This window comes from Schistocerca serialis, chromosome 6, assembly GCF_023864345.2.
Source record: "Schistocerca serialis cubense isolate TAMUIC-IGC-003099 chromosome 6, iqSchSeri2.2, whole genome shotgun sequence".
Taxonomy (NCBI): domain Eukaryota; kingdom Metazoa; phylum Arthropoda; class Insecta; order Orthoptera; family Acrididae; genus Schistocerca; species Schistocerca serialis.
In genome coordinates this window covers 603,990,524-604,004,720 of record NC_064643.1, presented here as the reverse complement: position 1 = coordinate 604,004,720, position 14,197 = coordinate 603,990,524, and the positions used below count along the sequence as shown (strand labels likewise).

General features: G+C 39.8%; 1 protein-coding gene across 4 annotated transcripts in view; it reads left to right on the top strand.

The window, feature by feature from the left end:
* LOC126485139 (uncharacterized) overlaps positions 1-14,197 on the top strand; it is a 504,509-nt gene that overhangs the window by 444,773 nt on the left and 45,539 nt on the right. For all 4 annotated transcript variants that reach the window (XM_050108800.1, XM_050108799.1, XM_050108802.1 and 1 more), the window contains one exon: positions 13,225-13,416. In XM_050108800.1, coding sequence (XP_049964757.1) covers positions 13,225-13,416 — 192 coding nt within the window. The remainder of the gene's footprint in view (positions 1-13,224; positions 13,417-14,197) is intronic.

The following is a 14,197-nucleotide window of genomic DNA, read 5'->3' as shown; positions in this document are numbered from 1 at the left end:
GCTTCAAATGGTGGTTTCTGGAATTTTCTCAACAGTGTTCCTTGGAAACAACATTGCCTTGCCTCCAGTGATTCCCATTTCAGTTCCCAGAGCATCGCCATAATAATTGCGTGTTTATCGAACCTGTTCGTAACAAGTTAGCAGCCCACTTCCCAACTACTTTAATATCTTCCTGTAATCCAACCTTGTGTCGCATTGTCCGGTTGGAATTGCCCAAGTCTTTCGGAATGCACAATGTACATGAATGGATGCAGGTGATCAGGCGGAATGCTTATGTACATGTCACCTATCAGAGTCGTATCTAGACATATCAGGTGTCCCTTATCACTCCAACTGCACATGCCCCACACCATTACAGAGCCTCCACCAGCTTGAACAGTTCCCTGCTGACATGCAGGGTCCATGGAGTCATGAGGTTGCCTCCATACCCGTTCATGTCCATCCACTTTATACAATTTGAAATGAGACTCATCCAAACAGGCAACATGTTTCCAGTAATCAACAGTCCAATAGCAGTGTTGTTGGACCCAGATGAGGTGTAATGCTTTGTGTCATGCAGTCGTCAAGGGTACACCAGTGGCCTTCAGCTCTGAAAGCCCATATCGATGATGTTTTGTTGAATGGTTCACATGCTGACACTTATTGATGGCACAGCACTGAAATCTGCTGCAATTTGTGGAAGGGTTACACTTCCGTCATGTTGAATGATTGTCTTTGGTCATCCTTGGTCCCATTCTTGCAGGATCTTTTTCTGGCTGCAGCAGTGTCGTAGATTTGATGTTTAACCAGATTTCTGATATTCACGGTAGACTTGAGAAATGGTCATATGGAAAAATCCCCACTTCATTGCTACCTCAGAGATACTGTGTCCCTCTGCTCGTGTGCTGACTATTACACCACATTCAAACTCACTTAAATCTTGATAACCTGCCATTGTAGCAGCAGTAACTGATCTGACAACTATGCCAGACACTTGCTGTCTTATACAGGTGTTGCCGACCGCAGCGCTGTATTCTGCCTGTTTACATATCTCTGTATTTGAATACAGTTTCTTAACCACTTCAACGTATTTAAAAAGCTTCTTAAATCATTCAACACCCAGGATCACATGAATATTGCTTCACTTAAAACAACCTGTTTTGACAGACTGTGCTGTCATCTTCAGGGCTTACAAAAATCTTTTTGTTTTGAAACGTGTTCATTCTACGTTAGAGCTCATGCCAGCTTGTCACCTGGAGATAACAGAAATGTCCATGGAAACCAGTTGTTTTAAATAAAGAAATATTTATGTGATCTTGGCCATTGAATGTTTTTAGCAAGTAAAACAGATTACTGCTTTGGTTCCAAAATTAGAGAATTCCATCACAAGCTTCTGTTCTCTTCTTGTCTGAACTGCTTATCATCCATGCTTCACTTCCATACAAGGCTACACTCCAGACAAATACTGTCAGAAAAGACATTGTATGCTATTGCCAGTCTGCATTTTATATCCTCTCTACTTTGGCTATCCTAAATTATTTGTCTGCCCAAATAGCAAAACTCATCTACTTCTGGTGTCTCATTTCATTTTATTTTGTTGATGTTCATCTTATATAACCTCATTTCCAGACACTGTCCATTCTGTTCAATTGCACATCAAAGTCTTTGTCTGTCTCTGCCAGAATTACAGTCTCATCAGCAGACTTCAAAGTTTTTATTTCTTCTCCCTGAATTTTAATTCTGTCTCCAAATTTCTCCTCTGCTTCCTTTACTACTTGCTCAATAAACAGGTTGAATAACATTAGGTACATAGACTACAACCCTGTCTCACTCCTGTCTGAAATAAGGCTTCCCTTTCATATCCTTAGACTCTTAAAATTGCTCTCTGGTTTCTGTACAAGCTGTAAATAATCTTTTGCTCCCTTGTTTTTTATTGTGTCTATCTACCAGCACTTTCTCGTTTGGTAAGTCACAGCATCTTTGTTTTATATATATATTTTTTCCCATGTGGAATGTGTCCCTCTATTATATATATTTTCATTCAACATTGTTAAATGTATTGATCTTTCTCTTTGTTCTTGTTGTTGTTGCTGTTGTTCTAGTGGTCTTTAGCCCAGAGACGGGTTTGATGCAGCTCTCCATGCTACTCTATCCTGTGCAAGCTTCTTCACTTCCAAGTATCTGCTGCAATGCAATCTACATCCTTCTGAATCTGCTTAGTGTATTCATCTCTTGGTCTTCCTCTACGGTTTTTACCCTCCACGCTGCCCTCCAGTACTAAATTTGTGATCCTTTGATGCTGCAGAACATGTCCTACCAGCTGATCCCTTCTTCTAGTCAAGTTGTGCCACAAATTTCTCTTTTCCCCAATTCTCTTCAGTACCTCCTCATTAGTTATGTGATCTACCCATCTAAGCTTCAGCAGTCTTCTATAGCACCACATTTTTAAAGCTTCTATTCTCTTCTTGTCTAAACTATTTATTGTCCACGTTTCACTTCCATACATGGCTACACTCCATACAGATACTTTCAGAAACGACTTCCTGACACTTAATCTATACTCAATGTTAATAAATTTCTCTTCTTCAGAAACGTTTTCCTTCCCATTGCCAGTCTATATTCTCTCTACTTCAACCATCATCAGTTATTTTGCTCCCCAAATAGCAAAACTCATTTACTACTTTTAAGTGTCTCATTTACTAATGTAATTCCCTCAGTATCACCCTATTTAATTCTACTACATTCCATTATCCTCATTTTGCTATTACCGAGCGAGGTGGCGCAGTGGTTAGCACACTGGACTCGCATTCGGGAGGATGACGGTTCAATCCCGTCTCCGGCCATCCTGATTTAGGTTTTCCGTGATTTCCCTAAATCGTTTCAGGCAAATGCCGGGATGGTTCCTTTGAAAGGGCACGGCCGATTTCCTTCCCAATCCTTCCCTAACCCGAGCTTGCGCTCCGTCTCTAATGACCTCGTTGTCGACGGGACGTTAAACACTACCCACCACCACCACCACCATTTTGCTATTGTTGATATTCATCTTATATCCTCCTTCCAAGACACTGTCCATTCCGTTCAACTGCTCTTCCAGGTCCTTTGCTGTCTCTTACAAAATTACAATGTCATCGGCGAACCTCAAAGTTTTTATTTCTTCTCCATGGATTTTAATTCCTACTCTGAATTTTTCTTTTGTTTCCTTTACTGCTTGCTCAATATACAGATTGAATGACATCGGGGATAGGCTACAACCCTGTCTCACTCCCTTCCCAACCACTCCTTTCTATTCACGCCCGTCAACTCTTATAACTGCCATCTGGTTCCTGTACAAATTGTAAATAGCCTTTCGCTCCCTGTATTTGACCCCTGACACCTTCAGAATTTGAAAGAGAGTCTTCCAGTCAACATTGTCAAAAGCTTTCTCTAAGTCTGCAAATGCCAGAAATGTAGGTTTGTCTTTCCTTAATCTATCTTCTAAGATGTACTACCTCACATGTTCCAACATTTTTACAGAAACCAAACTGATCTTCCCTGAGGTCGGCTTCTAGTAGTTTTTCCATTCGGCTGTAAATAATTCATGTTAGTATTTTGCAGCTATGACTTATTAAACCAATAGTTTGGTAATTTTCACACCTGTCAACACTTGCTTTCTTTGGGATTGGAATTATTATATTCTTGTTGAAGTCTGAGGGTATTTCGCCTGTCTCGTACATCTTGCTCACCAGATGGTAGAGTTTTGTCAGTGCTGGCTCTCCCAAGGCTGTCAGTAGTTCTAATGGAATGTTGTCTACTCCCGGGGCCTTGTTTTGACTTAGGTCTTTCAGTGCTATGTCAAACTCTTCATGCAGTATCATATCTCCCATTTCTTCTTCATCTATGTCCTCTTCCATTTCATTAATATTGTCCTCAAATACATTGCCCTTGTATAGACCCCCTACATACTCCTTCAACCTTTCTGCTTTTTCTTCTTTGCTTAGAACTGGTTTTCCATCTGAGCTCTTGATATTCATACAAGTGGTTCTCTTTTCTCCAAAGGTCTCTTTAATTTTCCTACAGGCAGTATCTATCTTACTCCTAGCGATATACGCCTCTACATCATTACATTTGTCCTCTAGTAGTCATCCTGGTTTAGCCATTTTGCACTTCCTGTCGATCTCATTTTTGAGATGTTTGTATTCCTTTTTGCCTCCTTCATTTACTGCATTTTTATATTTTTTCCTTTCATCAATTAAACTCAATATTTCTTCTGTTACTGAAGGATTTCTACTAAGCCTCTCCTTTTTACCTACTTGATCCTCTGCTGCCTTCACAATTTGATCTCTCAAATCTATCCACTCTTCTTCTACTTTATTTCTTTCCCTAATGCTCACTCTGAAGCTCTCTACAACCTCTGGTTCTTTCAGTTTATCCAGGTCCCATCTCCTTAAATTCCCATGTTTTTGCTGTTTCTTCAGTTTTAATCTACAGTTCATAACCAATAGATTGTGGTCAGAGTCCACATCTGCCCCTGGAAATGTCTTACAATTTAAAACCTGGTTCCTAAATCTCTGTCTTACCATTACATAATCTATCAGAAACCTTCTAGTATCTCCAGGCCTCTTCCATGTATGCAACCTTCTTTCATGATTCTTGAACCAAGTGTTAGCTATGATTAAGTCATGCTCTGCGCAAAATTTTGCAAGACAGATTTCTCTTTCATTCTTTACCCTCATTCCATATTCAGCTACTACTTTTCCTTCTCTTCCTTTTCCTACTATCGAATTCCAGTCCCCAATGACTATTAAATTTTTGTCTCCCGTGTATCTGAATAATTTCGTTTATATCATCATACTTTTCATCAATATCTTCGTCATCTGTGGAGCTAGTTGGCATATAAACTTGTAATAATGTGGTAGACATGGGCTGCATGTCTGTCTTGGCTACAATAATGCATTCACTATGCTGTTTGTAGTAGCTTACCTGCATTCCTATTTTTTTATTCATTATTAAACCTACTCCTCCATTACCCTTATTTGATTTTGTATTTAGAACCCTGTATTCACTTGACCAGAAATCTTGTTCCTCCTGCCACCAAACTTCACTAATTCCCACTATATCTAAATTTAACCTATCTATTTCCCTTTTTAAATTTTCTGACCTACCTGTCCGATTAAGGGATCTGACATTCCCCTCTCTGATCCGATCCATAGAACGCCAGTTTTCTTTCTCTTATAACCACGTCCTCCTGAGTAGTCCCCACCCGGAGATCCGAATGGGGGACTATTTTACCTCTGGAGTATTTTACCCAAGAGGACGCTAGCATCATTTAACCATACAGTAAAGCTGCATGCCCTCGGGAAAAATTATGGCTGTAGTTTCGGCTTGCTTTCAGCCATTCGCAGTACCAGCACAGCAAGGCCATATTGGTTAATGTTACAAGGCCAGATCAGTTAATCACCCAGACTGTTGTCCCTTCAACTACTAGTAAGAACTAGTAAGACTGCTGCCCTCCTTCAGGAACCACATGTTTGTCTGGCCTCTCAACAGATACCCCTCCATTGTGGTTGTACCTACAGTACGGCTATCTGTATCGCTGAGACATGCAAGCCTCCCCACCAAAGGCAACGTCCATGGTTCATGGGATTCGGGAGGGGGGGGGGGGGCTTTCTCTTTATCCTCTTCAATTTCAGCCTGCTATCCATCACTATGAGGTTATCGTGTGAGTCTATATTTGCATTTTGATGTGCCTTGCAGTCCAGGATATGATGTCAAAATTTTTGTCTGACTGTGATATAGTCTACTTAAAAGTTCTTTGTTTCCTGGTCCTCTCCAAGTATATCTTATTTTCTTGTGTTTCCTGCAATTTATAGCAGAACTGTAGAAGCCTTTCTCCCCTATCATATTTCTTTCCTCAGCCTACATTCTTCAGTAACCTTACCATGCATTCCCTCTCTTATTCCAAATACATAAGACTGTCAAATTTTCTTCCTCTTTCACATGCACTCTGGATATCAGTAGATCTGATGTACATGTACAGACAAACAAGTGATTACAATTTCAGGAAAACTGAACAATTTATTTGTATGTCAGTATCACGTTGGCTGACCTCTGGTGTTTATGCAAGCAGTTATTCGGCTTGGCATTGATTGATAGAGTTGTTGGATGTTCTCCTGAGAGATACTACACCAAATTCTGTACAATTGGCACATTAGATCATCAAAATCCCAAGCTGGTTGGAGGGCCCTGCCCATAATCCTCCAAACATTCTCAGTTGAGGAGAGATCTGGCAATCTTGCTGGCCAATGTACGGTCTGGCAATCACAGAGACAAACAGTAGCAACTCTCCCCATGTGCAGGGGAAGTGGGGTGGCATTGTCTTGCTGAAATGTAAGCTCTGGATGACTTGACATGCAGGGCAACAAAACAGGGCATAGGATTTCATCAATGTATCACTGCACTGTAAGGGCACTGCGGATGTCAATCAATGGGGTCCTTCTGTGAAAAGACTATCACTCCTGGCTGTTGGGCCGACAGTCAGGTTGGTGGGTGACAGTGAGCTTGGTACCCCACAGTTGCCTGGGCCATCTCCAAATGTCTTCACCGGTCATCAGGGTTTAATTCAAAGCAGGATTCATCACTGAAGACAAATCTACTCTAGCCAATGAGATTTCAGGCTGAAGACATGTCAGCAATGGGATACCAACTTGACTGTTGCTTGCCTTATGGCCTGACAACGAGGAGGGATTATCTGGGGCACCATTTCTTTTCATAGCAGAACTCCATTGTCAACTGGTATGATTGTCAATGGGCTCCTGATATTTCCCTTACATACATTAGCTGCCTGCTGTAACATCACTGGTGCTCGCAGCATCATCATATATGAGCATACATTGACTCGGGGGATCAATGTGTCCACTTCAGCTGCATGATCGCTGGATGCCATGCTATGCTGAGCTGCAGGGCAGTGTCTCTGTTTAGAATGTTATCAGTGATTTTTATTTCAATAGCTTCATTAATTACACAATCCCAGAAACTATTAGTGTGAGTCACATTGGAAGGACATCGGATAAAATTTGACAAGACAAGTTCAGCACAGTGTGGGGCCCAACAGTTGTGCAGTTGAAGTAGGCACATTGACTGCCAGGTCAACGTATGCCCATATATGGTGATGCCGCAAGCACCAGTGATGCATAGCCAGCAGCTAGTGTATATAAGGGGTGTTCAAGCAGCCCAATGGCAGTTATAACACTTGAAAATGGTGTATGAGTGCTTAACCAAAAGCTCATGTAATTTTTATCACTTAACGCTGCTGGAAACCTGAGAACTTTTTATTCACAGCTAATTATGTGTTTTCATGAAGTAATGAGTGCTATCAACAGGGGATCTCAAATTGATTCCATATTTTTAGATTTCCAGAAGGCTTTTGACATTATTCCTCACAAGAGACTTGTAATCAAAATGTGTGCCTAAGAAGTAAATGGAAATGCCATGTGGCTAGGGCTCCCGTCAGGTAGACTGTTCGCCTGGTGCAAGTCTTTCAAGTTGAAGCCACTTTGGTGAATTGCATGTTGATTGGGATGAAATGAAGATGATAAGGACAACACCACACCCAGTCCCTGAGTGGAGAAAATCTCCGACCCAGCCGGGAATTGAACCTGGGCCGTTAGATATGACATTCCATCATGCTGACCATTCTGCTACCAGGGGTGGACTGCCTAAGAAGTATCACTTCAGTTGTGCAACTGGATTTGTGATTTCCTGCTAGAAAGATCACAGTACATGGTGACTGATGGAAAATCATAGAGTATAACAGAAGTGATGCCTGGTGTTTTCCAAGGAAGTGTTATATGGCGTGAGCAGTCCTCTTATATTGGTTGGAGATGCAGCTGTCATTTACCATCTGTTAAAGTCATCAGGAGATCAACACCAATTGCAATTGGACATAGTATCTGTATGGTACAAAAAGTGGCAATTCTCTCTGAATAAGAAGAAGTGTGAAGTCATCCATATGAGTATGAAAAGAAATCCATTAAATTTCGCTTACACAGGTATCTAGTAATTACTATTATGAACAACTTAAACTGTAGTGATCACATAGGTAATATCATGAGGAAGGCAGACCAAAAGACTGTATTTTATTGGCAGTACACTTAGAAGATGCAACAGGTCTGCTAAAGAGACTGCCTGTACTGTGCTTGTTCGTCCTCTGCTCAATTATTGCTATCTCGTGTGGGTTCCTTACCATAAATGATTAACAAGAGGACATCGAAAAGGTCCAAAGATGGGCAGCTTGTTTGGTATTGTGATTAAATAGGTGAGAGAGAGTTGTGGATATGATAAGAGAGTTGGGATGGCACTCTTTAGATAAAAAGTATTTTTTGTTGCTGCGAGATATTTTCACAAAATTTCAATCACCAAATTTTTCCTCTGAATGAGAAAATATTTTATTGTGACCAACATACATAGGGAGAAATTACCATCATAATAAAATAAGAGATGAGAACTTCTGCAGAAAGATTAAAATGTTCATTTTTCCCATGCGCTGTTACAAAATGGGACAATATAGAAATAGTCTGAAGGTGGTTTTAAGAACACTCTGCCAGGCAGTTAAGTTTGAACTGCAGAGTAGTGATGTAGATGTAGATGTAGCTGAAAACAAAGATGAAGAAAACTGATATCTTGGAGAGCAGTGTGCTGACCGTGTGCCTCTTCCATACTGCATCCGACGACACCATTGGTAGAGGATGACACAGCAGTCAGTTGTTCCTGACTGGCCAATCAGGGCCAGGATGCAGAACTTTACCTTTACTTCTATTTGCACTATTATTTTTCGTAGGTAAATTGATGAAAAAAGCCACCCATGAAATACACCTTTCATCACACTTGCACTTATAATCACTGTTGTTCATGGATGTGATGCTATAACACTCACGGTCCGTCATGATAAGTTGGGTCACGCACCTTTGTGTTAGTGCATGTGGTTTCATCGGTGACCATCAGCTTCTGACATGATGTAAATGTCTGTAGGTCATGGCTCCTCACTTGGCACTGGCTACGATGCTGGCAGTTAGCCCTCACATGTGCAAAGTAGCTTCTGGTGGCCCCACATGTGGCAACTGTGTGGGAATGATATGAGTTGCCTGTGAAATGTTGATATCTGGACTTGGCTTAGCTTACTGCTTGGTGGAAGGCCTACTCCATACCTGTGCAGACTGTTACTTAGCATTGTGTCCACTGCTGTCATTAGCTTATGTTGTTTTTAACACTCTAAGTAAAACAAATTGTGCCTAATAGCTGCTCAAAAATAACGTTCTGAAAGTTGGCACAATACTTTACTCTGGTAAAGTTTTCATGATGTACTACTGTATCCTGACTGTCATTACAGCATAACCAGACTCACTGTATGTGTTTATTCTTCCTCCTGCCATAAAATATGTTCCGGCTCTTCTTCTTTATGGTCTGGTACATAAGTGGCAGATAAAGATTGACTTTCTTGTCTGTCTGAGGTGAGCTTGATTTCATTTTGATTGAAACACTTTCTCGTTCTTCGAATGATTATTATTTATTTTCATGCAAAATTCTTCCCATAAACTTAATCCTCAACATTCACGTAAATGAAATATAATTTTCTTAAAAGGCTCAATTAAAAAATAAAAAATAGTGGTTTGAAGATATCTGAATGCAACATCACATGATGTCTGAACCGAATGAGAACAAAATCCTTACTAAATAATTACTGAATACTTTGCAATCATGGGCCAGACTAAACCTACAGGTGGCACACTTCTTGCATATATATAAACTCTTTACATGCACCAGAACATTCTAGAACCACAAGCTTTACTAATTACTTTAATTTTTAACAAATACTTCTGTTATAAAAAAAATATATTTTAGGCAGAAACAGTTTATTATTGAAATTAATTTCAGCTTTGAGATCAAAAGTTTTAGAATTTGCAAGTTTACTCCTTTTAATATAGGGTGTACTTAAAGTCCAGGAACACTTTCAATTATTTATTGCAAAACAACTAAACACTGTATAGATGTCATACATATTGCATTTTGAAGAGAAACTGAAAGTTTTTTTTAGAAACATTCAATATGCGAACCATGAGTGACCCGGCAGATGTCAATAGGGTAATCGAATTCTTGCCATACCCATCCCAGCATGGCATCGTTGACTGTGGCAGTCACATCCCATAATCTCTCCCGGAGCTCTGCTACATCACGTGGTAGAGGCGGTACATACGCCAGATCTTTAATGTGTCCCCACAGAAAAAAAGTGACAAAGAGTGAGATCTGGTGATCGGGGAGGCCATTTCATGAAACAGCTCTCCCCTTCTGTAGCATGACCAATTCATTGATGTGGCAGCTCCATATTCTGGCACCCACAAACTTCACGATGAAAATGGGGGTGAGCCCCATCCTGCTTAAAGATCACAAACTTCACGATGAAAATGGGGGTGAGCCCCATCCTGCTTAAAGATGAATGGAGAGTCCGATTGCATTTGAGGCATCAGCCATTGCTGCAGCATGTCCAAGTAGAAATATCCAGTGACAGTGCTCTTGGCAAAGAAGAATGGCCTGTACAGTTTTTGACGTGACAAGGCACATAAAACATTTACCTTTGGGGAACTACACTCAAATTCAATGCATTTGTGTGGATGCTTTGCACCCCAGATTTGACAGTAATGCCTGTTCATTTCTCATTAGTGTGAAAAGTGGCTTTGTCACTATAAATTAAGCGATCAACAATGCCATCCCCATCCTCATTCAATTGTTGCAACTGCGAACAAAACTGAAAATGCTTGTCTTTGTCGTCATCATTGAGCTTCTGCACTAGCTCCAATTTGAATGGTTTCATAGACAGCTTCTGTCACAGGGCTTTCCACACTGTCATTGGAGCCATTTTGAGTTCACGGGATGCATGAGACACCAATTTCTTTGGAATACTTATGAATGTCTCTCGTACATGCTCCACATTCACTTCACTCACACTGGGACGTCTGTTTCTCTTTGCCAGGTGCAAGCAACCCATTGTAACAAATTTGTTGTGCCAGTGGCTTCTTACCATACTTGGTTCTAAACATCCGTTGAACAGCTGTAGCACACTTGTTTTTGTCGAACTCCAACACACAGAAAGCTCGCTCCGCACCTGATCCTGACGTGTTTGCGACTAGCACTGACTATTGGCAAATTACCAAACTATGCTGTGGCGGTATACATGATTAAAAAAACTTTCAGGGTTTCTCTTCAAAATGACATATGTGTGATATCTGTACAGTGTTAGGTTCTTGTGCAATAAATAATTGAAAGTGTTCCCGGACTTTATGTACTCCCTGTAATTCTTCAAATAACATAATTTTGAACAAAAATAACTATTTTTTTCATTTATTGACAGCAGAATGTTTTCATTAAGTATGAGAATTACTTTCAAACAATGGAAAATCCAGAATTGAATGTAACAATATGAAAATGATAGTTGCTACTCTCCATATAATAGAGGTGCTGAGTTGGAGATAGGCACAACAAAAAGAGACTATCAGAAAGTGAGCTTTTCTCCTTCGTTGAAAATAGACAAAACACACACACACATACACACACACACACACACACACACACACACATATTAACGCAAATGCAACTCACATACAGATGATCACAGTTGCTGGCTTCAACTGCCAGAGATTGTGATCATGTGTATGTGAGTTGCATTTGCATTGTGTGTATGTATGTTGTCTAATTTCGATGAAGCCCTTGTTGGTTGAAAGCTCACTTTTCAACAGTCTCTTTTTGTTGTGTATATCTGTGACTCAAAATTATTTTCAATAATTTTTATCAGTATAACACTACCTTTTTGATGATTTTCTTTCAGTAACATGTTTTCATTGAAACTAACCTTTTATATCCAAATACATGACAGTTACCTACATTTTGAGCAGTAAACCTAAATTTAAACCGTTTCAAATAAAATACTTGAAATTTTGTACTCTCGCCTTGTTACTCATTACTAATCCAATAGACTGAACAATGAAATGATTGTATGGCATTTATTGGCTGGGATATCCCATTCGGGGTTTGGCTGTCATACTGCAAGTCTTTTTAGTTGATGCCACTTGTCTCTCAATGATGATGGACACACAACACCGAGTCCGCTGCCGGGAATCGAACCCAGGCCCCGTTGCATGGTAGGCACTAACGCTACTGCTGCACTACGGAGGCGGATGACTGAACAATACAAGAGTGCAATGCTAAACAAATAGTTATTTCCAAGTTTGTATCTCTGTTTGTCTTTCTCTTTTTCAAAATACTCAGTGAGATGATGAACTGTTATTGGAATATGTTGTACCTGCTTGCTGTGCATGACAAAACCCAAAAGAAATACTTTTATTATCTCTCATCCATAATACCTGAAATAATTACTTCTGTGTGATCAGTAGTATCATGTAACACATGTAGAAACTTATATTGTGATCAGTAGTACCACATAAGACATGTATTAACGCATATCATGAAGTGAATGTAACACCTATTGTTGATTACTTCATTAACAGAATTCTGCATACCTCAGCTACATTTCAAACTGTTAAAGTGTCATTTCTCAAAAAAGATACCAACCTGTCTCCTGCAAAGTGCCATAAGGACAGTATTATATCCAGCAGTCTCTCATTTGAAAGAGCACATCAACAGATTCTAGAGTTTAGTAAACTTTTCTCTATAGATATCATTTTGGCTCTGGGACAACTGGACAAGGACTTCTTGGTTAAACTACTTGTAGAAGTCAGGTGCAGTATACTTACAGCAAGACAGTTGTTCATTTGTACACAACTAAATGCATATTGTGAGTGTAGATCAGTGGAGGATGGGGGATCACTTACCTCTAATACACAGTGCCACTTACGGTGTGTTCTGCATCTGTGAGAATATCCTCACTATGGGTGCAAGGAACAAAAAATGTATCTAGCTAATTTAATCCAAGAAACATAAAAACTGACTCAAGCAATAGTACTTTTTCTTCATTTTGTATGTGCAGTAAAGATCCAAGATTTTTGAAAGATCTGCCTCTTATGCAGGTATAAAATATCATGAAATTTGTGCCACAGTCTTCCATGCACAGGAATAGGGATGACTTTTGTTCTCATTTGCAGCATCACATTTATTTATTATAATTCTCTTTAAAAATACTGTGTTGCAAACTCATATATGAACATAAAGCTGCTGCTCTCATATACTGTAATTAACATTTATTATTATCTGTTTGAACAGTCCCAGACTGATGCTATACTTGGATGGGTGGACAGCAAGAATGGGCAGCCATTTATGATGGATACGTGGGTGACAGGCTACACTCCTCCTCCACTTGGAGAGACACAAGATATTTATAATATAAGTGGTCGCATTAATAACGGTATTACAACATTATATTTTAGCCGTAAGCGACTCACTGATGATGAGAAGGTGAGTTCCACTAATTTCGTTTTTTATTAGTCTTTCAAACAAGGCTACATATTGTAAAATCCATTAAGGAGTTAAATATTTAAACTACAACTACATAGTAGTAGGTAAATAAAGAAAAAACATGCTTTAAATATTATAACTCTAATACACGTTATACCACAGGAGTTGATAAACTACCAGAGAAACTTTTTTAGAATGTCATAATAAATAAATGTCATACAATGTATTTCAATTTACACTACACAGGTTGAGACCTTATAGAAGTGAGAGAATGCAGGAGAAGAATTTGAATTAATATAAGCAAAGCTTGCCAAAATGTTTCATAGTTTGGGTTGGCTTCTAGCTCATATTCTACCGAAGGGGTGGTGGATAGAATTTGTAATATTGCTAACAGTGGTAGTCACTGTATGCATATTTATGGTTCTGTATCTCTTTTTAACTTTTGAAAAGTAATTGATTGATCAAAATCTGAAGACTGTACAGGATACAGAGTGGGATGGGTAAGTTCAGGAGGGAGGTGGCAAAGCAAAAGAGGTAAATGAAGAAAACTTGGTGTATGCTCTTGGTACTTGGAATACAGAAAGGGCTCACCATGGGGCCAGAGGTAAAAATTGACTGCTGGTCTAGGAATTTGGTCAAATATAATAAGGAGATGGGGAACAGGAGAGGCGGCTGTTGATGTTTATGTGGCTGGGGCCTTGTTGTGGTGAGCAGGGCCACAGGCAGATGCTTGGGGGCTGGTTCATGAGAGTGCATCTACTCTCTCTCAGAGCTGGAAACC